Source organism: Meles meles, chromosome 8, assembly GCF_922984935.1.
Source record: "Meles meles chromosome 8, mMelMel3.1 paternal haplotype, whole genome shotgun sequence".
Classification (NCBI taxonomy): Eukaryota; Metazoa; Chordata; class Mammalia; order Carnivora; family Mustelidae; genus Meles; species Meles meles.
The window spans coordinates 291845-318419 of record NC_060073.1 but is presented as its reverse complement, the minus strand read 5'-3'; the positions used below and the strand labels follow the sequence as shown (position 1 = coordinate 318419).

Sequence of the window (26575 nt, the reverse complement as noted above, 5' to 3'; positions counted from 1 at the left end):
TCAAGACTGGGTTTGGTTGCTGAGCCCTCCCGGTGTGTCCCGCTGAGGCACAGGGTCCTTTCCCCAGCATTTCCCCTGTTCGGTTTCCCTGCGGAGATAGACGGGCTTTCCCTGCACGGATGATGCTGCGCGGGAAGGCGCGGGGAGCACGGGGCCCCGCACGAGCCTCTGGTGCTGCCAGGCCTGCAGCAAAAGCCTCGTGAGATGATCCACACACTTCTCTGCTTCTTTAAGTTTATTTTTTTAAATAAACTGTGCCCCCTGTGGGACTTGAACTCACCACGCCGGGATCAAGGGTCACTCATAGGCTCCCCTGACTGAGCCACCCAGGAGCCCTCCCTCCCCCAGCTTGAGTTCTTGGCCCACGAACGGGCCGTGACCTGGTGTCCCGTCCACAGGCTGGACGACTGTGGCCTCACGGAGGAGCGGTGCAAGGACATCGGCTCTGCCCTCCAGGCCAACCCCTCCCTGACCGAGCTGAGCCTTTGTACCAACGAGCTGGGCGACGGCGGGGTGCGCCTGGTGCTCCAGGGCCTGCAGAGCCCCACCTGCAAGATCCAGAAGCTCAGGTGAGCCGGTGTGACCCCCGTGGTCCCGGGGTGTGCCCCAGCCCTGGCTCAGGTCCGAACCTGCTTGGACAGTCCTGCATCGTGGGGACCCTTCCTGCCTTGGCCGAGGCCTCGGTTCCCCGTGGGGTGTGCTGGTGCCACAGCCCCGCCTGTCATCCCTGAGCGCACGGCCCAGCTCCTCTGGACCTCGCAGTGCCTCTGAGCAGCCCCTCTTGCGCTCTGTCCTGGGCCGGGAGACCCCAGAGCCCTGGCCCTCTTACGGGGCTGTGCTTGGTGGGCTCCCTTGGGTATGGGACTGGCCAGCGCTGATGGCCAGCTCGGCTGTACTGCAGCCTCCAGAACTGCGGCCTGACCAAAGCCGGCTGTGGGGTCCTGCCTGGCGTGCTGCGCTCCGTGCCCACCCTGCGGGAGCTGCACCTGAGCAACAACCCGCTGGAGGACGCGGGCCTGCAGCTGCTATGCGAGGGACTCCTGGACCCTCAGTGCCACCTGGAGAACCTGCAGTGAGTGGTGCCCTGGGCTGCGGGAGCCGTGAGGAAGGGGCTCTGGGAGACTGCAGCCGGCTGTCCTGAGAGCTGCCGGGACCGTGGGCCGATGCCAAGAGTGAGCCTGGAAGCCCACAGCAAGTGCCCGTGGGCCGGGCGAGGAAGGCCGTGGCCAGAGCCCACAGGGGAGGCTGGTGTCTCTCTCCCAGCTCTAGGGCATCCCGGGCACGGGGTGGGGCTCCCGGGAGGCTCGAGGGAAATGGCCCCTTTGCTGTGGCTGCGTGGTCCCGGCCCTGCTGACCCCCCGGGTCTCACGGGCCCCGCAGCCTGGGGCAGGAGAGGCCATCCTGGTGGCGCTCCCTGGGCCGGAGTTCTGACCGCCCCCATCCCCAGGCTGGAGTACTGCAACCTGACAGCCGCCAGCTGCTCGTCCCTGGCCTCGGCGCTCAAGGCCAAGCAACACTTCAAGGTGCTGGCGGTGAGCAACAATGAGATCGAGGAGGCCGGCGTGCGGGTGCTGTGCCGGGGCCTCGTGGACTCTGCCTGCCCCCTGGAGACGCTCAGGTCAGGGCTGGGCCCGGCTGGGGCGGGGGGAGGGGCGGCGGTTGCCGCAGGGCCGCCTCCCCAGCCCAGCCGCCCTCCTGTGCTGCCAGGCTGGAGAACTGCGGCCTCACGGCGGCCAGCTGTGAGGACCTGTGCGGGGTCGTCGCCGCCAAGCCCTCGCTTCAGGTGCTGGACCTGGGCGACAACAAGCTGGGCGACCAGGGCATCGCCGCGCTGTGCTCCAGCCTGCTGCACCCCAGCTGCCAGATCCGGGTCCTGTGGTGAGTGAGCCCCCGGCCTGCACCCTCGGGACCGCCGGCTCGGGGGCCCTGCGTGACCTGTGCCCTGTGCCTGCAGGCTCTGGGACTGTGACATCACGGCCACGGGCTGCAGAGACCTGTGCCGCGTCCTCAGGGCCAAGGAGAGTCTGAAGGAGATGAGCCTGGCGGGCAACGTGCTGGGGGACGAGGGCGCCCGGCTGCTGTGTGAGAGCCTGCTGGCACCCGGCTGCCCGCTGCAGTCGCTGTGGTGAGTGCGGCTGGTGGCTGGCCGGGCCCAGGGCAGCCCGTGGGTGCGCGAGCGCTGAGGCCCCGGGGGCCCGGGGCCGGGGCGGCTTCCCTGTCCGGGGCCAGTCGGGTGCGGGGCCCTGGAGACGCAGGGGCGTCCGCGGGGGGTGGTGGGGCGCTGGCTGTGTTTGGAGGGCGGGGGTCGGGGGCTTCCTGCTCAGGCCCCCAGGGCCCCGAGAGCACCGCGAGCTGTGGGCCCGCCGCCGTCTGTCTCGCAGGGTGAAGTCCTGCAGCTTCACGGCCGCGAGCTGCGCCTCCTTCGGCGCGATGCTGGCCCAGAACAAGCGCCTCACCGAGCTGCAGCTGAGCAACAACAAGCTGGGCGACGCGGGCGTCCAGGAGCTGTGCCAGGGCCTGCGGCAGCCGGGGACCGCGCTGCGCGAGCTGTGGTGAGCACCAGGGCGCGAGGGGCGTCGTGCGCGGGGTCAGCCCTGCCCCCTGCTCCCGCCGGACCGGGTTAGGGTCCGTCTCTGCTTCTCACTGCGGCTTCCGGGTGGGGGTCGGCTTGGGCAGGGGGCGGAGGTGGGCAAGCAGCGCTGGGCCTGCCCTTCCTTGTCCTCACTCTGGAGGCCGGGAGCCTCTGTGCACCCTGGGCCTGCACCCCTGCGGCTTGTGCCTCCAGTTGCCTCCGCGGCAGCCCACCATCCACCCGGCCAGCTCCCAGTGCCCAGCGGTGAGGAAGTGGGTCAGATGAGGCCCTCTGGTGCCCTCCCATCTGTCCCGGGAGGTTCGGGCCCTATGTCCAGGCCGTGTCAGCCTCAGTCAGGGTGACCAATGTGCCGCTGGAGGGGAGCCGTGTGCTCCCTTTGGTGGGCTCTCTGCGTGGGGCCAACAGCAGAACTCCAGGAGCTCCGGAGCTCAAGGTCTGGGGGACGGGCCTGACCCCGTTGCTCCACACACGGTGTGCTGTGGACCCCCCCATCACCCTGTGGTCGGCGGCAGGCCCTTTTGTCCTGACCCATGCCCTGTCTCCACCCAGCCTGGGGGACTGTGATGTGGCCAACGACGGCTGCGCCAGCCTGGCCTCGCTCCTGCTGGTCAACCGCAGCCTGCGGGAGCTGGACCTCAGCAACAACTGTATGAACGACGAGGGCGTCCAACGGCTGATGGAGAGCGTGGAGCAGCCCAGCTGTGTGCTGGAGCAGCTGGTGTGAGTGACGTGTGTGGGAGGGGGAGGCTGGAGGGACACGGTGTTCACGAGACGCTGACCTTGCATCCCCCCACCAGCCTCTACGACATCTACTTGTCGGAGGAGACGGACGACAGCCTGCAGGCCCTGGAGGAGCGCAAGCCCGGCCTGAGGATCATCTCCTGAGCCCGGCCGCACCCTCCCACAGGCCTCCCAGCTTTGAACCAAGAGAGATGCTCTCAGCTCACGAATGCAAGAAAGTTCCAGACACTTTATTAAAGCACTTTTTTTGGCAGGAGGAGTGTTGTCTCTTCTGTGGGGTCCCCACCAGGTCTGGGTCGAAGTGTGTTTCCACCGGGACTGTCCAGCAGGTGCACACACATGCCTGGACGGCTGCCTCCCTCCCGCCAGCCCGGTCGTCCCTCTGCACGGCCTCCGACCAAGCAGACAAATGCAGCCGCCCGCCCGCTCCCCTGTCCCCCTGGGCAACCCCTGGGTTGGGTGTAGGACGGGGCTGAGGCCGGGAGCCGGGGAAGGCGCCGCCAGCCTCCATCACCGGTTCACTTGTTTGCTCATGAAGACGACCCACACGCCCTCCTCCCCACCTCAGACGCGGGGCCTTTGACTCTGACTCTGTGCTCCTTAGGGGACCAGACCCATGACCTCTGGCCCCGTGCCCACCTGTTTGTGGGGTCAGATGAAACCTCCCCGGGTGATAGCTCAGGGCTGCCTGCTCAGACCTGCCCCTTCTCAGCCATCTCGGGATGTCCACACTCCCGGTGAGACGCAGCCAGGGCCTTGGGGCGGCCGGCATGGACACCCAGGGCCTCCGAGTGGCCGGGCCCCAGGAAGCAGAGAAAGGCACAGCTATGCCTGTGATCTAGGGGGAGGAAACCGCTGCCCGGGGCCAGCCCAGCCACACTTGTTACCCCAGAGCAGCCTCAGCAGCACACAGCCCCCGTGCCCACACCCCTCCACGCCGTGTCCACACTCGTGCACACACTGGGACAGGCCACCTTCCGCCCCTGCCCCGCAGGGCCCCACTGTGCACACGGGAGAAAGACGGGTGTGACCCCATGGGCCGAGGGGCTCCCAGTGGCCAGGAGCTGCATCAGTTCGGGGCCGGGGCCCCCTCGCTCTCCGGCTCCATGGGCCCTGGGGGGTCTTCGGGCTCGGGCAGGTGTCCATCCGCATGGTCCACGGCCGCGCTCCGGTCACCCCTGCTCTGCTGCTGCTGCCGCCGCGTCTCCTTGTACCTCAGGGTGATGTCCCTGGGGAGTGGGAGCCAAGTCACCGCCAGCCGGCCCACGGGGGTGTTCCAGAGTCGCAGGGACAGACCCCCTGACAGATGCCAGCTGACCCGGCCTGGGAGACGGCCCACGCCCTTACCGCAAGAAGAAGCGCCAGACGGTCCAGGTGAGCACGAGCACGGAGCCGAGCGTCCAGCACTGCGAGATGTAGAAGGGCAGGGACAGCGTGAGCGTGTGCGGGTCGTACTTGACGACGATGAGCAGCTCCGTGACCGTGATGGCCGCCACCAGCCAGGCCTGCTGGCCCAGCTTCTTGTGCGGCTTCCTGCGGGGGGAAGGCACTCGGCTGAGGGCGCTGCGGCTGTGCCCTGGGGACAGCAACGCCGAGGGGGCCTGGGCCCGCCCCACCCACCCTGGGCTCTCACGGGTCGTCCATGAAGTCGTAGATCTCCCGCATGGCCACGCCACCCACGTTCACGAAGAACACCAGCCGCAGGAGGACCAGGGAGTGCTCTGGGGGCAGCCACAGCACGAACTTCAGGTAGAACGTGTTCAGCTCTGCCAACAGAAACTGGGAGACACAGGAGGGTGGGTGGCGAGCCGGGCGGCCCAGCAGGCGCGCGTGGGACACGGGCCGGCCTTACCACCAGGATGATGCCGCACACGGCCAGCCAGCGGCGCAGGCTGGACGCGGGCTTCCACTCGAAGCGGACCCAGCTGTAGGGCGTGAACTGGAAGGCGATCCTCTTCATCTTGCCCCTGGGGGCACAGGGGCCGTCACCCTGGAGCCTCTGTCCCCCAGGCAGCCACGCCAGGCGCTCGGAGCCCAGTGACTGCTCACTCCCTGTGCCCCCGGCCCCCGCCCGCTGCCCCGGGCCCCACGACGGACGGGTGGGGAGACCCCCACTCCCAGTGCCCCGCCGGGGCTGCTCCCACTCTCAGTAAACAGGACCGCGTGCCCGTGAGGATCAGGTAAGGAGGGCGGAGCTGGTGAGCAGAGGAAGCGGGCGGAATCCTGGCCCACTGCCCCTCCCCCCCCAACGGCGCACGGGCGTCCCCTCCAGGCCCCACAGGGACAGGACGACGGCCGAGGAGACGCACTTGTAGGTGGGAATGTTCCAGAGGCCCTGCCACTTGTAGGTCTTCAGGGACAGCCACTCCAGTGTCTTCATACCGCAGTAGATGCCCAGCCCGTTGCACACAAGCACGTCCATGACCCACTGGGGGCGGAGCCGGGGGGGCAGGTGAGTGCCTGCCCCCCCAGGGCCTCTGCACCGCCCCCCACCGGGCAGCGGCCGGCACCTACGTGATCCCACCAGCACTCGCTGAAGTTGGGCAGCTGGTGCTCCAGGCTGTACTCGAGGAACTCGAACATGACGCTCACGATGGTGCACATCCACCAGTCTCGGATCATCAGGGTCTGCGGGCCGCAGAGCGTCACACCGGGCCCACCGGGGAACACCGCTGGTGCCCAGAGCCCGCACCGCCGAGGCCACAGCCCCAGGCCCTCACCCACCACGCCCCGCCACTCGGAACATCAGTGTGCATCTGGGAAATGGGCTCGGAGCACAAGGCAGGCCCAGGTGTCCCCCTGCCGAGGTCGTCTTACCTTCAGGTACCAGCCGAGGAAGTGCGCCGGCACGAAGCCATCCAGCTTGTCCTGTGGGGGCAGGTCACCTGCCTCAGGTGCAGCCCACAGCCCGTCTCTCACTCCCACCCACATCCGTGGCTGCTGGGACAGTCTCAGCCTTTCCAGCTGCTCCCAAGGGACAAAGCTGCGGTCCTGCGCACACGCAGTCAGCATGCCCTGACCACCGAGGAGAGCCAGCGCCCTCGTCAGTGGGGTCCCCAGGGAAGTACGCGGCTGGGCCGAGACTCCGTGTTCAGGCTGGATGGCAGGGACCTGGGCCTGAGAGCTGGCTCAGTGCCCCACGTGTGGGCTACACGACCACTGGGGCCCCCTAACCCTCCTCCAAATGGGCTGAGCTGAAGGGAGCCCCGGGTCTAGCAGGAAGGAGGCCAGGGCCCATGCCACCCCCACCCCGTCTGCTCTGCGGAGGGACCGGGGTTCTAGAAACATCCAAGACAGGTCAGCAGTACCCGGGCACCTGCCGAGCACTGGGCTCCCGGGCCCGCCCGTACCCAGACGTTGTGGAAGGGGTCGCTCTCGTTGTGTGGGTCATAGATGAGGCAGTTTCCCCCGTAGTCCCTCTCGGGCAGTGGGACCCCCAACCTGGGGTCCACGTACTTCAGAAACTGGCGGCCGTCTTGGACAGTCTGTAAGGCCGGCACCCTGGTTAGTGGGGCTGGACGCCGCGGGTGGCCATGGGAGCGCCCGGCTGATTCCCGAAACCTCGAGCCACGCGTATGGCTTGGGGTGTGTGGAAAACACCTCCACCGAGGGGAGGCGAACACCGTCTCTGCCGCCGTCCCCCCAGCACAGGGCTGGGCAGACTGGGGGTCCAAGCGCAAGATGCCGGTGAGGACACAGCCAGGTTGCCGGTCTTGCTGCCTTCCCTCCCCACGTCCGCAGAGCAGCAGCGCACCAGGACAGCGTCCCGGACACCAGCGCCTGCACGAGCAAATCGCTCCTTCTGGCCTTAGCGCTAAGGAGACTCCGGGGTCGCGGGGTCAGGGGCTGCCCCACCCATAGACCCAGACCTTCCCCTTCCTCGGGCCCTCTCTGGCCACCCGCTGGGGCCTTCGGTGCACAGGGAGGGATCCCAGGACGCCCACAGTCAGGGCCCTGTGGCCCCCTCCTGCCCCAAGTACCAGCCGAGGTAGGGAAGAAGCAGGGAGGAGGTTGAGGCGGGGCAGAGGACACAGACTGGCCTGATGTCATGTGACCACAGCCCGTGCCACCCCGGTGCACTGCCTTGTCCCGCAACGGACATTGTTCCCCGTGTGGGGTCTCTGGAAATGACCCAGACCATGACGTCACTGACAACTGAAATCACCCCCATGTGGTTTCGGAAACCATGGGACGTGGGGCTGCACACTGCTGCGTCCCTGCGTCAGGACAGCAGGTCAGCAGGAGCCCAGGCTGGTGGGCACTGAACCCGGACGAGAGCTGAGAAGCCTCCGGAGGCTGAGCCCGCCATGGGGACACCCCCCAAAGTGAGCAGGTCACTCCCGGAATGCAAACAGAAGCAGGAGTCTCCACACACGGCCAACAGCGGCCGCAATACGGACCCTGATGGGTGCAGGGGGCTGGGGGCTGTCCAGCTGCTCCTTACGGGTGACGTGTGCCCGACTCACGGGCCCACAGTTGTGCTCAGGTGCCCACGAGAGCCCATCGCCGAGAGCTCCACTCTAGCAATGGCGCCGATGTCGCTGGCCACCCCACTCGGCAGAAAGATGTGTGGGACCCAGACGCCCGTCAGGGGCCCCAGGGATGGAGGGGGAGCGGGTGGGTCGGTGGCTCTGGGGGACGCGGGGACAGGTGACCCAAGCTACGGCAGGGTCCTCCGCGCGGGGTTACGGACACGCGCAGTCACGGTACTGAAGAGGGAAGTGGGACCCGGAGCGGGGATGGGAGCAGCCACCAGCTCCAAGGTTGTGCGGAACGGACCTCGCAGCCCGAGATCACCATCGCAGCAGGCACCGGACCAAGCCGGCGAGGAACAGGAACGACAGACGCCAGCGCCCAGTTCACAGGGCGAGGGGTTTCCGACCTCCCCCTGGGCACACAGTGCGCCCGTCGGCAGCCCCGCAGCCTCTGCCCACTCCTCCGGGGGTCTAGCTCGCTTCCCGCCGACGCTGTGGGGGCCGGACGCGCCACCGCATGGGACGGAGAGAGCCGCTTACCTGGAAGAGTATGAAGATGAGGAAGAGCTCGTAGACCACGCTGACGCACAGCCAGAACCTCCAGTACGCTGCAGAGACGCGGGGCGCAGGCGTCAGGCGGGCCGGTGGCCTCCTCCCCGCCCTCCCGGTCTCCCCGCGGCCGCCGGGCACAGTCCGGGGCAGCGCCCCCCACCCCCCCCGGCCGTGCTTCCAGTCACGCTGCAGACCTGTCGCTCAGCGAGTATGCAGTAACCTTCTGCCGATGCCGTTTATCGAGTTAAGAAAACCCACGGCCCAGGACGCAGTTTCTCCCACGTTGGCAGGACACGGTCCCCCGCCGGTGTCCGCGGAGGGGTCCCCCCAACACGGTTTCTGACTTTAGCCCCTCTGGATCCCCGGGGTAGGCCGCACCTGGCTGTGGCGGCCTGTCTGGGGAAATGCCTGCATTTGGGCGGGACGACCGTCCCCGGGTGGTGTCTTTCCGAGCTGCTGGCGGGCCAGAGCGCACACGCGCTCACCCCAGAAAGAAACGAAATGTGACGCGACGGAGAGGGCCCCTCGCTTGGCCGCCCGCAGACAACACAGGCGTGTGTCCCGTCGGCTTGTCAAGCGCCGGCCGAACTGCCACAGAACAGAGAGGAAAAACTGTCCCTCCGAGCCTCTGAGTAGCCAGGACCCCGTCTCTCCAGCACCGGGTTCCCGGAGCTCATGCGGAAAGCGGTTTCTCACCAGCAGATGGTTAAAAGGAGAGGGAGTTATTCCAGGGCCAACGTGCTAACTTTCACCTTCCGGAAATCTTGATAATCTCGTCTGATAAAGGCCCCAGAGAGCTACTTTCCCTTTGCTTACTATGACTGTTTAAAAAAACCCAACAGTTTGCTTTCAAAAACTCGCTCCGCTTGAATAAAGAAGCTGGTGCTTGCCAAGGGGGGAGAGGCCCGGCCCCGCCTCCAGTCGCGGGCGCGGGGCAGCTCAGTGCAGAGGTGCTCACGGGGCTCTCATCTGTTTGCGGGGGCAACAGCCCCAAGACCCGGGAGGCGGTCGGTGCTTGGGACGGTTTGCGGAAGGAATCCTGGGGCACGGGATCAAGAGTGGACGTGACACGCTGCCCTTGTGGCCCTCGGGTCTGGGAAAAGCTTGGCAAGTTGTCCCTGGTCAAGGGCTGCAGCAGGACCTAAAAAGGCCTTTGGAAAGCGACTGAGGCGCCTTCCCCGGAGCGCTCGCCCCACCACCGTGCAACGGCACCTTCCTGTGGACCGTCTGACACTGAGTGTGTCTCCTCCCTGACCACTGCCCGTCACCCTCCGCTTGTCGAGCCCCCCGGGGCCCAGATCCGCCCACCCGCCCCCGAACACCCGGCAGGCGCGCCTCCTACATTCCACATGAGCTCTCCCTGGAGCTCCTGGGAGACTCTGGGGCTGCTCTCCCTGGAGCCCCTGCCCCGCCGGCACGCTTGCTTTCTCCCCTAGCAGCGCGTCCAGCTGCCTCAGTGGCCCTGGCCACGTTCTGCTTACTCTAGGTTTGGGGGGAGCCGCACATGAGCATGAAAATCGAGACAAGATGCCTTTTCGAGCAGCAGCGCCCCCGCCCCCCCCGCACTCTGCTGGGCGGGAGGAGCCTTCCCGGTCCCCACAGCCCGCTGCACAGGGCCACCGGGTCCTCCTGCCGACCTCGGGGAGAAGGGGCTCCAGAACAGGCTCCCACAGCCGTCGAACCACGACTGGCAGGGAACCCGTTTACACCGAGCCTCCACGCTGAGAGGAAGGTGTAGCCAAGCTCAGAACACAAGCTGGGAGACCGCTTTCTGAGGGCAGGGGCCGGGCTCACGCAGCCCACGGAGACCACAGGGGAGCCTTGCAGATGAGGGTGGCTGGCACCCCAACTGGACAGAGCACACGGTCCCCGCCCCCCCGGAGTCCAGAGGCCAAGCAGCTGTCCGGCCCCCAGCAAGGCCCAGCGCCCCCCGGACCTGCCACGCCTGGAACCGCTGACTGTACCCAGCCCAGTAGGCACGCATCGCCTGGACGTCTGCTCTGACTTTTGGCGGCTTTTAAACCGCTCTCTCACTTCTCCACTACTCGGGCTGGGAGTTTAGAGCCTTCAGAGCTGGTGACGGAGCCATTGGGGAGCTGGGAGTCCCACAGGCAGGCAGCAGGTGGTGTCACCCAGCATCGACATCCCCAGCGGACACTGAGGGGCCGCAGCGCCCGCCGACCACGTGTGTGGGGTCGGTTCCACCGCGGGCCTCCCGCACCCCCCGAGCCTGCGGCTTCCACTCCCAGGGCCTGGTGGTAAACGAACGATCAGAACCACCCACAGACGCACACGCGGAAATTCACGACAGCTTTCTGAACGCTGGAACATCGGCGCTGCGGGCCTGGGGACACACGGTCGCACGTCAGACACCAGCCCGACCAGCAGCCACGAGCGTCCCGCTGCCAAACACGAATGACCAAGGAGACGTCTGCGCTAAGCTGAAGTGGGAAAGAAATGACAGAAAACCACGCCGGACAGGGTCCCACTTTTAAGGCCGTGCACGTGTGTGTCTACTCATAAAACCACATTCAGACATAACAATGACTACTTTCTGTGGCTGATTTTTGTTTCTATTTAAAAACAGTTTTTTTTATTCTTCAAATATTCTACAATGAATACCAACCCCTATTAACAGAAAAAAAACATGTTACTAAGCCTTAAGTTTCGGGAAAACTCACCATGCCCTGCCCTTAGAGGCAGCCCCCCAACGAGGCTGGAGCCCTAGACACCCTGGGCTGGGGGCAGGACCAGAGACGGGCCAGTGGGGGCAGGATGAGGGGGAAGGAAAGGGAGAGGATAAGGGGGCAGGATTCAGGGCAGGAGTGGGGGGGGGTGGCGCGACAGGAGGACAGGATGGGGGATGGGATGTGGGGGCAGGACTGGGCGCAGGACCAAGGGCAGCATAAGCAACGGTCTGGTCTGCACCTCCAAGGCTCAAGGGCTTGTTAGGATGCCTCCCTTAACTCGGGTCGGGTCAGAGACAGGAGGACTCACTGCAGACCGCACGCGGCAAGCACCTCAACGGCAGGGCCACCAGCTCAGGCCCACGCCGACCCCATGGCCAGTCCCAGGGCACCTCACTGGGCAGAAGCAGCCCCCTGAGACAGAGTGGGGGAAGGGGAGGAAGAGGACAGGGTGAGGAGCAGAGGGACGGGGGAAGGGGCTGAGGCCAGAGGAACCCAGCCTCACCCTCCTGAGTGGACGGCAGCGTGCCCTGGCCGGCCGGGAGGGGCGGGGAAGGAGGACAGGGCGCTCGCACCCGGCGGCCCGGACGCGGAGTGACTGCTCGGGACAGAAGTGTTACGTGGGCGCAGGCGGACAAAGAAAGGACAAGTTACCTGGATGAGGTCTGGAAAACGGCCCGTCTTTAGCTTGTGTGACTCCAAAACACAAGAAAACCAAAATACTGGCCACAATACCTCTGCAAATAAAGAACAGACAAGCCCCTCAGTGCGCGCCTCCCGGGTGGGAATGACCCCGGGGGGTGGGCCGGGAGGAGGCCTTGGGGTACGGGGTGGGGGGCGGGCAGCAGGGAGGGCTGACACGGTGGCCTCCAGACACGGTGGCCTCCAGCGCCCGCGTGCCACCCAGAGGCAGCCCCCCTCCGGAGAAGGGCCTCGGTTGTGGGCTGGGCCTGACCCAGGCTGCACAGTGGCGCCCCACTGCGGCGCGCGCTTCCCACCTGGAGATCCCCCGCAACGCGGGGCACGGCCAGCCCGGCCCCAGCAGCGCCTCCCGGAAAGGCACTTCCTGCCCCCGCAGGGCCGGGACCCAGCACACTGCCGTCACAGCCTACGAGAGCACCATGTGCACGTCCGGTCACCAGGGTCGCAGACACACGCGCAGCGGTGCTCAGGCCGCCCTGCCCAGCAGAGGGGCTACGGGCTGCGGCACCGCCTGCTCTCCCCACAGCCGGCCGTCTCGCGGCAAAGACACACACACCTGCTGTCTCCAGGTGGGCTGCTGGGCTCCGCGCAAGCAGGCACGAGACCTCACAGCAGGCCAAAGGTGTCAGCCTGAAACACCTCGTCTCCCTCTGCCCGCGAACGGCACTGGGAGCCTAGGGCAGGCGCAGGCAAAGCCAGACCCCGCGGGAAACCCCGGCAGCCCTGTGCACGCCTGCCTGTCCCCAGGCCACGGCCCAGGGCGGGGTGGGAGACCAGGACGAGGTCTGATCCTCGTGGCCGTGTGCCTCTGTGGCTGTGCTGCCTCCGCCCAGGGGACCCCGAGTCTCTGGACCAGTCTCCCACTCTGTCCCGGCTCCCGCGGCTGCTGGCCTTTGGACTGTAGGAGGCGCAGAGGGACAGAAGGACACCGGCCACTCCGTGTCCCCATCGCAGGAGCCCATACGGAGGTCCCGTAGGCATGCACCTGCCCAAAGACGCACACTGGTCCGTCTGGGGTCGGGGGGGGTGAGGTCCACACGGGCTGTGGGAGGAGCACAAAGACCCCCGCTCAGCCGCCCTCCCAGGGCGACCCCCTCCAGCCCCTGGAGAGGCCCCTTCCAGCGTGATCCAGAGATGGCTTTGGAGCCATGGGTGACTTGCAGAGGACTCACCACGAGGACAGACTGAGGGAGCCGAAATGTCAGGGCACCTGTGCCCAAGCGGTGCCGGGGGGCGCTTCCCACACTGGGTCGGCCTCCGAGTCCAGGCTCGGCGTGCGAACTGTCGGCAACACTTGGGGCTCCTTGGCAAGCGCGTCCGTCAGGCGCACGTGTACACAATGCCCCCGTTCCCCACACGCAGGCCCCCGTCGGCTCCTTCCATCAGTACGGACGTCCGACCCGGTTCGCCAGTCCGTGCCGGAGCGTTAACTGCGTCTGTGGGTTTTCAGGTTTCCTGACTGTTCGTCTGAAGCCCCCTTCCTGGGGCACGCAGGGGCCTCAGTGGGTTGAGTGGCTGCCTTCGGGCTGGGTCATGACCCCAGGGTCCTGGGATTGAGTCCCACATCGGGCTCCTTGCTTGGGGCGGGGGGGAGCCTGCTTCTCCTCTGCCTGCCGCTCCCCCTGCTTGTGCGCTCTCTGACAAATAAATAAAACAAACTCATAAAAATAAATAAAGCCCCCTGGGGCGCCTGGGTGGCTCAGTGGACTAAGCCACTGCCTTCGGGCGCAGGTCATGATCTCAGGGTCCTGGGATTGAGCCCCACGTCCGGCTCTCTGCTCTGCAGGGAGCCTGCTTCCTCCTCTCTCTCTGCCTGCCTCTCTGCCTAGTTGTGATTTCTCTCTGTCAAATAAATAAAATATTAAAAAAAAAAATAATAAATAAATAAATAAATAAAGCCCCCTTTCTGCCTCAGGATCCCATGCAGGACGCCCATGACATTCCGTCGTCATGTCTCGTCAGCCCTTCCGGGTGGTGACAGCGCCTCAGCCTTTCTTCGTTCTGGACGACCTGGACAGTTTTGAGGAGGACTGGTCAGGCGTTCCGTCGGGTGTCCCCGTCAGTAATGCTGCTCCCTGGGACTCACTCGATCAGGGCTGCAGGTTTTGGGAGTAAGATCACTTCACACAGCACGCCCTGACGTCCCCTGGCTGGGGTGCCCAGTCAGCTGCCCTCCCTGCTCTGCACAAGCGGCACGCAGGGGCCGCGGAGCCATCTCTCCTGTGGGGTGACCCATCTCTCGTCCCTCACTTGACCGTTCGCATCAGCGTGGACCTGTGGTGTGTTTCCACACCTTGAATCATGCTGTGATGCGACTTGATAAACTTAGTTGCTCAAATTGTTCCCACTCTGGCCACTGTGAAGACTTTCAGTTTTCCCGTGTCAGAGCTTGGACATAACCCATCCTCACGGGATTCTGTCTTTTCTGAGCTCTTCCTGTCTGGCGCAGGGCAACCCCCCGGACCTAGCTTGGCCTCCCCTTCTCCAGGCCTGGAATCAGCCTCTCGTCCAGGAGCCCTGGTTCCCTCGCTGGAGGATGGTCCGGGGAACCGAGTTGCGGGGGCCCGTGTGCTCGTCGCCACTGGGGCGTCGTAGCTTCTGGGCCCCTTGGTGGACAGACAGAGCCGCGTGTGCGGACCGTGCACGCACTCGGATTGAACCGTGTCCTTGTGTGACCCTCGGGGTCCACCTTAAGCCGGTGCTCCAGCTCCCAGCCATCATCTCCTGGACTGTTCTCCCTCCGACGCCCTGTCGCCCCTACTTCACAGGGACACCCCAAGTCCCCAGCCTCCGCCGGCCACTAACTCGGTCCCTCACCCCAGAGTGTGTGTGGGGCAGTGGCACAGCTGGTCAGACCCCGCGGGAAGCGCCTGCGTCCCCGAGAGCCCAGGGCTCGTGAGCACGTGCTTCGCCTGCAGCCATGCAGACTCCTGCCCCGTCCTGAGGCGGCCTCACATGGGTGTGATGCCACAGAGCCTTGCACCGTCAGCTGGGGTCCCCGGGGTCCCCGACGTCCTGGCTCGGCTTCCTTCCCCGGGGTCCCCGACGTCCTGGCTTCCTTCCTTTTCTCTGGTTTGCGTCCATTAGGTTTGCTCCCCATGTTGCCCAGCGCAAAGGGTCCCACAGAGACCGTTACAGCACCGCACGGAGCACCCGACACACCGCTTCCAACTCCATGCTCCGTCCACGGACCCCCCCGCCCTAGACACCACGGACCTCACCACCGCATGGCAGCACCTTCCCCAGAACGGCACCAGGGAACACCCACAGTACGCGGCCTTTTCACATGGCTTCTTTCACTTTGTAAGACGCATCGGAGTTTCACCCTCCGTCTCTGTAGTGTTAAAAAGGAGACGGCAGGCCCAAGACAAAGTCACTTGGGCTGAGCGCTAGTCGGCAAACCACAGACTTAACACCGGCCTGAAGTGTCTCTTTACCCCAGGAATGTGACACCCAGTCAGCACGGAAGCAGCCGGTGGGCGGCAGGCAGCGGGTCCGCCCCACAGACCCCTCCCGCTCCCTTCTCTGCTCACATTCTTCTGTCTTTCCTCTCCTGCAGCTTGGCAGAGCTCCTTGTCTTGCTGGGCGGGATGCCATCCAGCCACGAACCGCTCAGTAAAGCCAACTGGACCTTTACGTTTACTCGGTTGAATTTTGTTATTTAACAGTGGCTTCGCAGATCATTTCTTTTTGCTGCTTAATAATATTTCATGGTCTGGACGTACCGTTTTTGTTTCTCTGTTCACCTACTCAAAGGCGTGCTGGGTGCTTCCACGTTTGGGCCGTTATGAATAAACCTTCCATCTCACCCACGTGCAGGCATTTTTGGAGACACGAGTTTTCATTTCATTGGGGTAAGTACCTGGGATTCCAATTCCTGGACCTCGTGGTAAGAATTAATTTAGTTCAGGGACGCCTGGGTGGCTCAGTGGGTTAAGCCTCTGCCTTCGGCTCAGGTCATGATCTCAGGGTCTTGGGATCGAGCCCCACATCGGACTCTCTGCTCAGCGGGGAGCCTGCTTCCCCCTCTCTCTCTGCCTTCCTCTCTGTCTAGTTGTGATCTTTCTCTCTGTCAAATAAATAAATAAAATCTTAAAAAAAAAAAAAAGAATTAATTTAGTTCTACAAGGGACTGTCAAACTTCTGGTGTTGTACCTAAAAGGTAACCACCAAACCCAAGGTCGGTCACCAGATTTCCTACTGTTTTCTTCTGGGAAGTTTTAGAGTTTCCTCTTTTACATTTAGGTCCATACTCCACGTTCAATGATAGTTAAAAGTGTAAAGTCTGTATGTAGCTTCCTTCCGTGCACGTGAACAGCCAGCCGTTCCAGCTCCGCTGGCTGCAAAGACTTTCTCCTCCGCCCCCCACGAGGTGACCGTACTTGTGTGGGTCTGGCCCCCCGATGGCTTTGCCACCACCACGCTGGCCGGGCAGGCTCATCCGTCCAGCTCTGCTCCTCTTCAGCGTACGAACATTGTATTTCCTGCGAACTACAAACACGCAAAATACACTCCCGTCCCACACGTGACCGCTGACTTGCGCATCAGTATGTATGCGCTCACACGTGGACGGAAACCTCCCAAATGTCACCGTGGTTAGGTCGATCAATGAACCGTGGGCCATCTGCACAGCGGATACTCCCCAGCAGCGATCCTGACCGACCACGGACAGGCACCGAGCACAGGCATCGCGAGGCCACCGTGCCACACGGAAGAAACCAGCCACGCTGTGCAGGCTGGGCGACTCGTGTGCACGGACCTACGGGGCAGCGGCTGGTGCGGAGGGCTGTACCTGCACGGACGCACACGCGCACACGCCCGCGGAAACCCGCTGCGCCGCTCGAGACAGGTGTTGCGTCGGCACTGGTCGGTCGAGCTGACTTCGGAAGGAAAAACCCACTGCCCCCAAATAACGGAGTTTGTTAGAGCCATAAAAAGAACAATGACCTACAAGCTGAAATTGAGAACGGAAGGAAAACAAGCCGATTTTCTACATTTTAAATAATGTAGACGTAAACTTTTTTTTTTTAAACAATAAATATAATCGTCGGAAGCACTCTCTTTACATGAAACCTACGTCTGGGGGCTTCAAAAGCCCCGATGTGATAGGAAGGGACCAGCCCGGGGTCTGCGGGGGGAACCGCCCACACACCCGTGGAGACCGCCCTGCGAGCAGCAGAGCCACAGGTGTGCGAGGACTAGGACGAGGACGAGGACGAGGACGAGGACAGCGAGGGGGCGTCACCGCGGCAACGGAGGCTCCGGGGACCAGCCGGGATAGGTTCCAGGCCACCTGCAAACTTATGGGCCGGGGGTGGTTTTTCTTTTTTCTGTCACCAAACTAGGCCCAGAGGGACAGGGCTGTGCACTGTGACATCCAGTGTCCTCGAGCAGACGAGTGTCCACTTCCCAACCCCCTCGAGGTGTGCCCCCCATGGGCAGCAGCAGCTCAAGACAGGGAGCATCGTGGGGGCAGAGGTGGGACATGCCACATGGGTCCATGGCCGCCGCCCAGACACAGCCCACAAAGCCCCTTAACCCCAGGGTCCAGGCTGGCGGGGCTTCCCGGAGGCATCTGGTGAGTAAGAACCAATGCCCCCCCTCGGCCGGCCCTCCCAGGATGCGCTCCGGCCAGGGGTGCGCTCCACCCTGTGGCAATGCCTGTCTGGAGCTGCTCATCGCTGGCCTAACGTCACAGCACAGGGGACCCCTCAGATGGGACCCTATCCTGCTTGCTGGTCCCCCCGCCCCTGTGCCCTGCAGACACCAGCGCTGGCAACGATTCAGAGAGGACCACGGCCTACTGGACACATCCACTAAGCAAACTCGGCCTGTCTCCTGCACCCCTGGGCTCGGGCCCCCAGGCAGGAACCCCCACAGTGAGAGCAGCCTCAGGCCACGAAGGGGCCAAGCTCCCTCTCCTACTTCTGGACTCCCTTGCCCATGCCCACAGCACTGACTGGTGCCCCCCAGTCAGCGGGACACCGAGCGATAGGCAGTGCCTGTGTGGGCGCGTTAGACCCGGAGGCTGACGCCCAGCGCTCGGGAGAAAGGGGAGGACCCCGCACGGCTGCCCGGCGGACGGCGTGGGAGAGGCGGGAGGACCCCCCGCGGACCGTGCAACCAGCAGCCGCCGGGGCATCCTGCGCGGCAGATGAGGGAAGACAGACAAGCACGGAGGAGCAGAGCCCCCGCCGTGCCGGGCTGCAGCCCAGGAGACCAGATGAGGCTCTGAAGCACGGGCGCACACAGGCAACCAGGCACACTGCTGTAGGGACACCTTGCATCCTCGCAGGCGAGACACCCAGGCAGCACAGGCCAGGACTCAGCCACACTCTCAGGCGGACGCGAGCACCCCATAGCACACGCCCCCCCATCTGACCAGCACCACGCTCGGCCTCTGCTCCTCCCGCTGCCCCGCTGCACCTGAGCACGCGGCTCAGAGCGCTGGGGCCTTCAGGCCTGAGGAGTCCGTCCAGCACGGAAACCCCACAGCGATCAGCTTGGACGCCCACCAGCTCACACACTTCTGAGAGCTGCCGCGGAGCCCAGGAGAGTCGGGCAAAGAACACAGTCCACCAGCTCGTCTGTGTCTGGGGATAACAGTGAAAGGGCAGTCTGCCCACTTCCTGACCTCAGGATGACTTCGTCCAAAAAGACCCGTTTGCGTCAACAAAGCTCAAGAACGGGCTGGCTGAAGGGAGACAGCCTCCCCGGGCCATCACCACAATCTGGATCCCCCCAGACACCCAAACTCACAGGCGCCGTGACACTGTGGTTTATATTAAAAATATGTATTTCTCCATCCCGGTTTCTGGCACACAACCCCTAAAACCCTTGGCATTTCTGAAGGGATAAAGATGTCTCTTGGTATGTTAATGAGGCAGCTTCAGGGACTCTCCTCTGAGGAGGAGGGCTGGCTGCCTGGAGAGCCAACCAAGGGATCCGAGGGCTGGTTCCAGCCCACCCGTGACCTCCGGGGTCGGCGGCAGGGCTGAAGACTGGGTTCCACCGCCACAGGCCCATGAGTTAGCCAGTCCGTGGCTAAGTACCGAAGCCTCCATAAAGCCCCAAGGACAAGGTTTTGAGAACTTCGGGACGGGGAGCACGCGGAGACCCGGGCAGAGGGGTGTGCCCGGCAGGACCATGAACGTTTCCCCAGACCTCACGCTGGGCACGTCTGTCGGGCTGTTCCTGACTTGGATCCTTTCGTAACCAGCTGCGGATCTAGCAGTGACATGTTTCCCTGAGTTCTGTGAGCTGCTCTGGCGAATGGCTAGAACCAAGAAGCCACAGGAACCTTGGATTTATAGCCACTTGGTCAGAAGCCCAGGTCACAACCCCGACTTGTGCCTGGCCCGGAAGTGGGGAAGGAGGACAGTCGCAGGACCGAGCTGAATGCAGGACACACACGTGGTGTCCAGGGAAACCGTCTCCCGCCTCAGCCGTGAGCTTTCTGGGCTCCGTCCCTCGCGTGGCCCCAGCGCGTGCCCGTCTGTCGCTCGGGCGAATCCCACACAAACTGCAGGTCGCACGAAGGATGGTCCCCCCGAGGGTCCTGGGACAGGCGGAAATGGGGCTAAAAGGCCACACAGCTCCAAGAGGCAGCCTGGGCACACACAGCGGCCCCCCCCCCCCCGGGAGCCCAGGCTGCCTCCGCATGGAGACCGGCCCCCGCGCCACGTCCCGTCAGGTAGAGCCGGCGCCCACACCCACCCCCTCCACCACGCCAGGGGCCTGCTTACCTCTTGGTGTTGTAGGCTGTGTCCCGGGGTGTCTCCTCCAGCAGAGTCACGTAGCCCAGCACGCAGGTGAGGATGAAGAGCACAGTGAGGGTGTGGGCCCGCCTGCAGCGCAAACGCACGGAGGGTGTGTCAGGGCACAGCTCGGCCCCCAAGCCCGCGCCTGAAACCCCGCCCAAGCGTCACCAGCGGGCTGGCTCCGGCAGCCCAGCCGTCTCGTGGAAGAGCCCCACGCTGCCGGGAGAGCAACCGGCCCCGCACTCGGAGACAGGAGGCTGCGGCTCCAGCCGCCGTCCATGGTGCAGGGACGGGGTAGCAGGGGACAGGGCGGTTTTCCGAGCCAGATAGACGGGCCTCAGGAGTCATGAAATTACCACATCTGAGACACTCCAAAGGACAGCCAAGCAACAAAGAGGTGAGAGGAAGGGACGCCAGCACCCAGGTGAGGCCGTGAGCGTCCCAGCAGGACCATTCACGCAGAAACCTGGCAGAGGGCACCCGGGGGGCTCGGCTGGTTAAGCCTCTGCCTTCAACTCAGGTCATGATCCCAGCCCTCTGTGCGCTTTCTCGCTTGCTCTCACATAAATAAAATCTTAAAAAAGAAAAAAAAAAAGACCACGATGATCTGGCAGACACAGGCTTGGCCCCTTCCGGCCGCCCCCACTCTGGAAGGAGGAGGCGCGGCTCTCTGGCAGCCGGGGCTGCAGCTCCCCTGGGAGCGGGGTCCGTGAGCAGTCAGGTCCCCGGGCTGCAGCGTGAGCAGCTCCCACCGAGACACTCCTGCACGCATCTCGACGCGAGGGCCTTCGAAGCCAGGATGAATCCACATCCAGCAGGAACGCCCTCCAGGAACGGGCATGACCACTCTCTGAGCAGGAATACGGAGGCAGGAGCAGGGAGGGAGGCCGGCTCTAGGAGGCCTGCTCACCCAAGTCCTCAGACAGAACGAAGCCAGCCCCGGGCAGCAACAAACGGCAACAGAGATGGTAGAGGTCTGGTGACACAGACGGTCCTCCTCACCACTTCTTCGGAGCGCGTCTGCCTCCTGAAAGCAGCCCCCGGACACCATGTGCGGTGCCCGCAGCCCAAGGCGATGACCCGAGGCGGCAGGGCTGGGAGGCGGGGGCCGCGGAAGCCCAGGAGGGCACACCGGAGACCTAATCAAAACCAACACGTCCCTCTGTGCAGCAGAGACACGACCAGCCACGGGCGGGAGAGAGGCGGGGAGCAGAAACAGGGACAAGGAATACAATGGCGTCAATAACTAAACACAACGACCTAAAACCACCACCGAACACGGGAGGCTGTCCCGCACGTGGCACCACGAAGCCGTGGGGGGGGGGGTTCTCAGACATTACGCACCATGTGGCCCTGCTGATGTGACCCTCTCCCAGGACCAGGCCAGAGGCCGGGCTGAGATTGTACTCCGCACCCGGCCGTGGCAGCAGTCGCAGACCCCTGCAGAGAAGCCCACAGATCTGCCAGGAGGCGGCCTGCGAAGCCAGATTTACTGCAGGAACTTAGAAGATCTCTAAATCGTTGTGCGTTGACCAGTTCTGGGACAAAGTCAGGACCCAGGACGTCCGCTGGCAGGGCCGTGAGCCGATCCCACACCTGAGAAGGCACCACCCAGACGCCGGCCAGGAGTAAGAACCTCTGGGGCCCAGTTCCCATCCCCAGCAGTTCCAAGAAACAACGGGTTTCTCCGACGGGCGTATATTTCTTTTTTTTTTAAAGATTTTATTTAGGGGCGCCTGGGTGGCTCAGTGGGTTAAGCCGCTGCCTTCGGCTCAGGTCCTGATCTCAGGGTCCTGGGATCGAGCCCCGCATTGGGTTCTCTGCTCAGTAGGGAGCCCGCTTCCCCCTCTCTCTCTGCCTGCCTCTCTGCCTGCTTGTGATCTCCATCTGTCAAATAAAGAAATAAAATCTTTAAAAAAAAAAGCTCCCCTCTTCTGTACAGCAAAGGAAATCTTCGACAAAACGGAAAGGGAGAAAATCGCTGCGAATCGTGTGCCTGATAAGGAGCTCACATCCAAAATACATGAGGAACGCACCAAACTCAACAGCAAAAAACCAATCCGATTATGAAATGGGCAGAAGACACGAACAGCCAGTTTTCCAAAGAAGACACGCAGACGGCCCGGAGACGGAGGAGATGCTCAGCCTCACTCAGCGTCAGGAAAAAACGAATGGAAACCTCGACGAGATGCCATGTGACGCCTGTCAGAACGGCCGAAACGAGCGAGTCGGGAAACACCACGTGTCGGCAAGGACGCGGACGAAGGGGAGCCCTCGTCCCTGTGCGTGGGACGCGAGCTGGGGCAGCCGCGCGGGAACACAGCGGGGAGGGTCCTCAGAAATTAAATAAAATTACTGTAAGACCCAGTAATTCCACTACTGGGTATCGGGAGGAAACAAAAGCACCAAGTTGAAAAGACGTCTGTACCCTGTGTTACCGCGGTTTTATTTACAGCAGCCAAGATACAGAAGCAGCCCAAGCGTCCGTCCGCCGATGCCGACGAACGGCCAAAGCAAACGTGTATTTATACAATGGAGTATCACCAGCCACAGAAGAGCTCCTGACCAACACAGGGGGAGCCTGAGGACGCTGTGTTGGGGAGGTCAGAAAGAAAACACTGTGTTATCTCTCTCACCTGTGGGATCTAAACACAGAACCCAAACTCACGGAGGTGCCCGGGGGGCTCGGTGGCCTGGGCGTCCGACTCTGGATTTCGGCTCCGGTCAGTCGTGGGGTGGTGAGACTGGGCCTCACGGCAGGCTCCACGCCGGGCATGGAACCTGCTCAAGATTCTCTCTCCCTCTGCACCCCCCACCAGCTTGCACAGGCGCGCACTCTCTCTCGGAACAAAACACCAAATTCACAGAGACAGGCTGATGGTTATAGGTGGGAAAATAATAAAGTTGCCTTCTTGATAAGAAAACTTTTTGTTAAATCACTTCATAAAGTTACCGTATTGACCAACAGTGATGTTTAGCAGGTACCGTGTTTGTAGCTCTCTGAGCACGGGCAGCGCATTACTACAGCACCTTGATGAAGAAACAGTCGGCCCAGCACTTCTGTTCTTAAACATTTTTAAAGATTTTATTTGAGAGAGAGAGAAAGCGTGTGTGCACAAGCAGGCAGAGAGAGCAGCAGCAGAGGGAGAAGCAGGCTCCCCACTGAGCAAGGAGCCCGACGTGGGGCTCGATCCCGGGACCCTGGGATCACGACCTGAGCAGGAGGGTTAACGGACCGAGCCCCCCAGGTGCCCCAGCCCAGTTCTTCGAGGGCAGAATCGCAGGTGCAGGTCACCTGCTGTCACGGAGACCAGGTGGCATCCGCGCCATCAGACCTCCACCCCGACAGAACGCTTTCAACGGGCAACTTGCGGCAACAAAGGGAAGTCCCAGGGCAGCGGCCCGGGAACAGAACTCCATTTATTCTAATGGTCAGACCATTGCTCAACCCATGGCCTGTGCTTTCCTCTGACTTTTAGTGTAACGCTCACGTTTCCCACCGGGACACTCTTCCTGGGAGGCGACGGGCACGGTGGGACAGCGCGGACGTTACTACTAGGCTTGCAGCTCAGGACCCCTGCAGTCTTGAGTAACCCTTTGTCTTCCAAGTTCGATTCCCCCATCTTCGAACTGAGAATAGAAACACTGCCTTGCAAGTTTGGGATAGAAAATGAAAATGTTACCTTGTAAGTCTGGAACGAACAGACACAAAGCCCCAAACGACTCCCCTGCTTGCACATGGTACCATTTCCACATGCGGGATGGAGGGGTCACTCCAGAGAGCACCGCGCACTCTACAGGCAGACCTCCCTGCCCTTCCCGGTGCCTCCTTTGCTGTAGTGGGTTATAGGTAACTCAGAGGAGGTGTGGGTCCTGTGATGCAGGCAGAGGACAAGAGTGGCCGTAAGTCCTGTGACTCCCCAGTCACTCAACATGGTGAGGGTGTGAGGACAGCTGGCTCCCTGCCACTGTGAGTGGAAAATACCCAGATGTCAGTCCCCAGAGCTGACCACACTCATGACGCCGAGCCGGCAGAGGCAGGCCAGCGAAACCAATCAGAGAAACGTGAAGGTGTGGCACCCTGAGAGCACAAGGAAGCCTCCGCCAGGAAAGGCCAAGACCAGAGGGCTTGCCCCAGGCATGCAAGAGCTATCTGCGGCCATGGCAGTGACCCCCCTGGCCTGCTGACCAACGTGACCGAAAAGGCATCAGCTGCAGAGCCAAGCTTCCCAGATGTGGGCAAAGCTGGCAAACCCTGCCCCACCATGGCCGAGAAAGGCGTCTTCCGGAGCGTGGGCACTCGCGTCATCTCCACAGGCTCTTGTAGCTGCCACACGACCCACTGCAGACAGCAGGGTCCTGGGGTCACCAAGAGTGCTCACCCAAGGCCCGGTGGCTAAGACGCCTGCACTCCCAGACCTCACAACCATCTCCCCCCTCCTGCCTTAAGAGCTGGTTAGGAAGTGTGCTAACCCAGTACCAACACCCAAATTCCGTCTCCAGGTGCAAGCCCGGGGGCACCTTTTCAGGACACCAAGTCTCCAGGTGTCCCCTAAACCATCTTCAGAAAATGAGTTAGCCTGTCTTTGTGCTGTTCCTCTAAGTGTGTGTCCTACATGGCGTCCAGAGGCTCCATGCTGGAGCCCGCCACTGGGAGGAGAAGCAGTGTCCTTCCCACCCGAGACCCGAGCAGTCCTTACGCCCCATCCCTTGGGCCTGGTTTCTGGGAGCCCAGCTTCAAGCTCCAAGGCACAGGCAAGCCCTGAACCCTAACTAGATCCCCTGTGGCTAACAAGTGAGAACAGAGACACCCAGAGCCCTCCCCGGCCCAGTGCAACCACCAGGGCATAGTTTGTGGAAACCCTATAAACAAGGTTTTGAATCATACAAAAGCTCCTTCAAGCAATTCTGGAACACAAAATCATTTCCACAAAAACATACTTTTGGTCTTTACATGAATTTTTAAAATAACCTTCATTATTATTCATTATCAAAATTCTCTAAAACACGAAAGTTTTTAAACCCTAACACAGCAAGCCAGCGAGAGGGCGTTCAGAAGGCAGCGAGTGGCCAAGCTCTGCAGGTAAGTGTGAGCAACCCTCACCAAGCAGGCATCCGGCTCGCTGCCTCGAGGAAACGTGAAGCTCCTTTCCCTACCCGGGTGAGGGGAGGCCTGGGGTGCCGTGGGGACCTGCACAGACCCAGACCGCAGGGCACGGCACACCTGTGGTGGGGAGGCGTGAGCGCTCTGCCGGGAGACCCTCCGGGAACCTGCAACCTGGCAGCCCTGTCACTTTCCCTCCTGGACAGCCTTCGTGGTCCCCACCAGCCCTCCTCACAGGTGAGCTCGGCTACAGCAGGCGACTGTGAGTCCAACCCAGCAAGCGCCCTGTGGGCAGGACTTGAGGGGGTGGGTGCCAGTCTGTGCTTCTAAAGCAGCCAGCACCCGCCTTCCGCCACACAGCTGAGATGACGGCTCCCTGGCTTCCGCGGGCGCTGCAGCCCTCGGCATCCCCCCAGCCAGGACACTCTGTGCCTTCCGAAGCCCCAGGGCCAGGCCACAATCTCAGCTCCTTGCTCAGTTCTCTGCTGAAACCCGCGAAACGGTACCCAACACCCAGGTGGGCCCCCATGTCAACCCGTCGGAACCAGGAAGCAAGCACAGCCACCAGCGCATTTCGGGACAGTGCCTGCCCTCCACCGTCGGAAGGGGACGTGCTGGTGGAGAGGCCTGACCTGCTGGCGGCAGGCTCAGCAGGGTCCACGAGTCCCTGGACGGGGCACGCTGTCCCTCTCTCCCTCCCCCTGGCTCCATGGCCACCCGAAAGCGTGATGTCCCCGAGGCAGAGCTGGTAGCCGTCCCAGTGCAGCAGCTGCCGGCACCCCCAGGGAGGACCCCAGTTTCATACAGATGCACGGCTGCTCCCCTACGAACACCCCCTTCCTGCATGTCTCGACTCTGATAAAAACCACGACGTCCACTCAGCCCAGGGGCGCGTCCTGCACGGTTTCCACCCTGGAGCAGCGCCTTCCCCTGCCCGCATCTTCTGCGACATCCCACAGCTGCCGCTCCAGGTGCAGCCCCTGCGCAGCTGTGGACACACCTACTCTGCCCCTGCGGCCCCAGGGCCGCCCCCAGGTCTAAAATGCTGACGCTCTACTGTTTAGCTGGGCAGGAACGGAGCATCCAGGGCGGCAGCGGCGACGCCAACCCTCAGCAAGCCTCCTGGGACCCGGGGTTCATCTCTCCTGCCAAGGGGGAAAGAAAGGCTCCAAGGGGTGAAGGGCTACCCCAAGGTCAGAGCCCTCTGGCCCCACTCGGCAGAAAGCAAGCGCGCACGTCTTCCAACACAGGCTCTGGGAGCGCGGGCGCTGCTCGCGGGGGCCCCTCCCTCCCCGACGCCCGTGCAGGCGGCCTGGGGGACAGCCGGACCCTGCGGCGTGGCCTGGACTGAGTGCGCGGGGTCGGCAACCGAAAGACACCGAAGCCGTGGGTGACCAACACCCGCCCAGGTCCCGGCACGTGGGCAGGCGCCCGTGCTGGCGACGGTCACTGCGACGTGCCTGGGCGGGCGGACACCGTGTCACCCAGGCGAGCGGCGGACGCCGGAGGACGGGGCTCTGCAGCCGGGCGCCCCGGGAGCAGGGCCGAGGGCCCGACCCGCGCACGGGAGCAGCGGCGGGGCCGGCCTTGCGGGGCTGGGCGGGGGCCGTCCCGGGGCCTCGGGGGCGCCCGTCGCCCCCAGCCCCACGCGCGACCCCGGCGGCCCCTCCGCCGAGCCCCGCCGCTCACCAGAAGAAGGTGTTGGTGCCGTCGTCGTAGACCTCGGACTCCGTGCTGCGGCGGCCCGCGCCCCGCCCGCTCGCTCCGCCCGCCGCCGCCCCGTCCGGCGGCTCCTCCAGCGGGGCCTCGCCCGCGGGCACCGGGGACCCCGGCCGCGAGCCCCCGGCGCCTCTGCGCTCGCCCCTCCGCATGGCGCCCGCCGGCCGCTCCGCCCCGCCCCGCGCCTTGACCCCACGCACTGCGGGTCACCGCGAGGGCGCGCGGTGCGCGGCGCGGGGAGC

At 63.6% G+C, this 26575-nt stretch overlaps 2 protein-coding genes across 5 annotated transcripts in view; one reads left to right on the top strand and one right to left on the bottom strand.

The window, feature by feature from the left end:
• RNH1 (ribonuclease/angiogenin inhibitor 1) overlaps positions 1-3590 on the top strand; it is a 9111-nt gene extending 5521 nt beyond the window's left edge. For both annotated transcript variants that reach the window (XM_046016118.1, XM_046016117.1), the window contains exons 3-10: positions 399-569; positions 902-1072; positions 1448-1618; positions 1708-1878; positions 1955-2125; positions 2382-2552; positions 3143-3313; positions 3391-3590. In XM_046016118.1, coding sequence (XP_045872074.1) covers positions 399-569; positions 902-1072; positions 1448-1618; positions 1708-1878; positions 1955-2125; positions 2382-2552; positions 3143-3313; positions 3391-3478 — 1285 coding nt within the window. In that variant the 3' untranslated portion in view covers positions 3479-3590. The remainder of the gene's footprint in view (positions 1-398; positions 570-901; positions 1073-1447; positions 1619-1707; positions 1879-1954; positions 2126-2381; positions 2553-3142; positions 3314-3390) is intronic.
• PTDSS2 (phosphatidylserine synthase 2) lies at positions 3544-26575 on the bottom strand. 3 transcript variants are annotated; one of them, XM_046016113.1, is made up of 12 exons: positions 26304-26558; positions 19496-19597; positions 11703-11785; positions 8350-8417; positions 6685-6819; positions 6152-6202; positions 5849-5962; positions 5644-5762; positions 5187-5301; positions 4968-5113; positions 4682-4867; positions 3544-4563 (listed from the first exon to the last, which is right to left on the bottom strand). In XM_046016113.1, exons 1-12 carry the CDS (start codon positions 26483-26485, stop codon positions 4404-4406), a joined length of 1461 nt encoding a protein of 486 aa, XP_045872069.1. In that variant the 5' UTR covers positions 26486-26558; the 3' UTR covers positions 3544-4403. The 3 variants fall into 3 exon arrangements, with proteins under 3 accessions (XP_045872069.1, XP_045872070.1, XP_045872072.1); XM_046016114.1 differs by lacking the exon at positions 6685-6819 and having other exon boundaries at positions 26304-26560; XM_046016116.1 differs by lacking the exons at positions 8350-8417; positions 11703-11785 and having other exon boundaries at positions 26304-26575.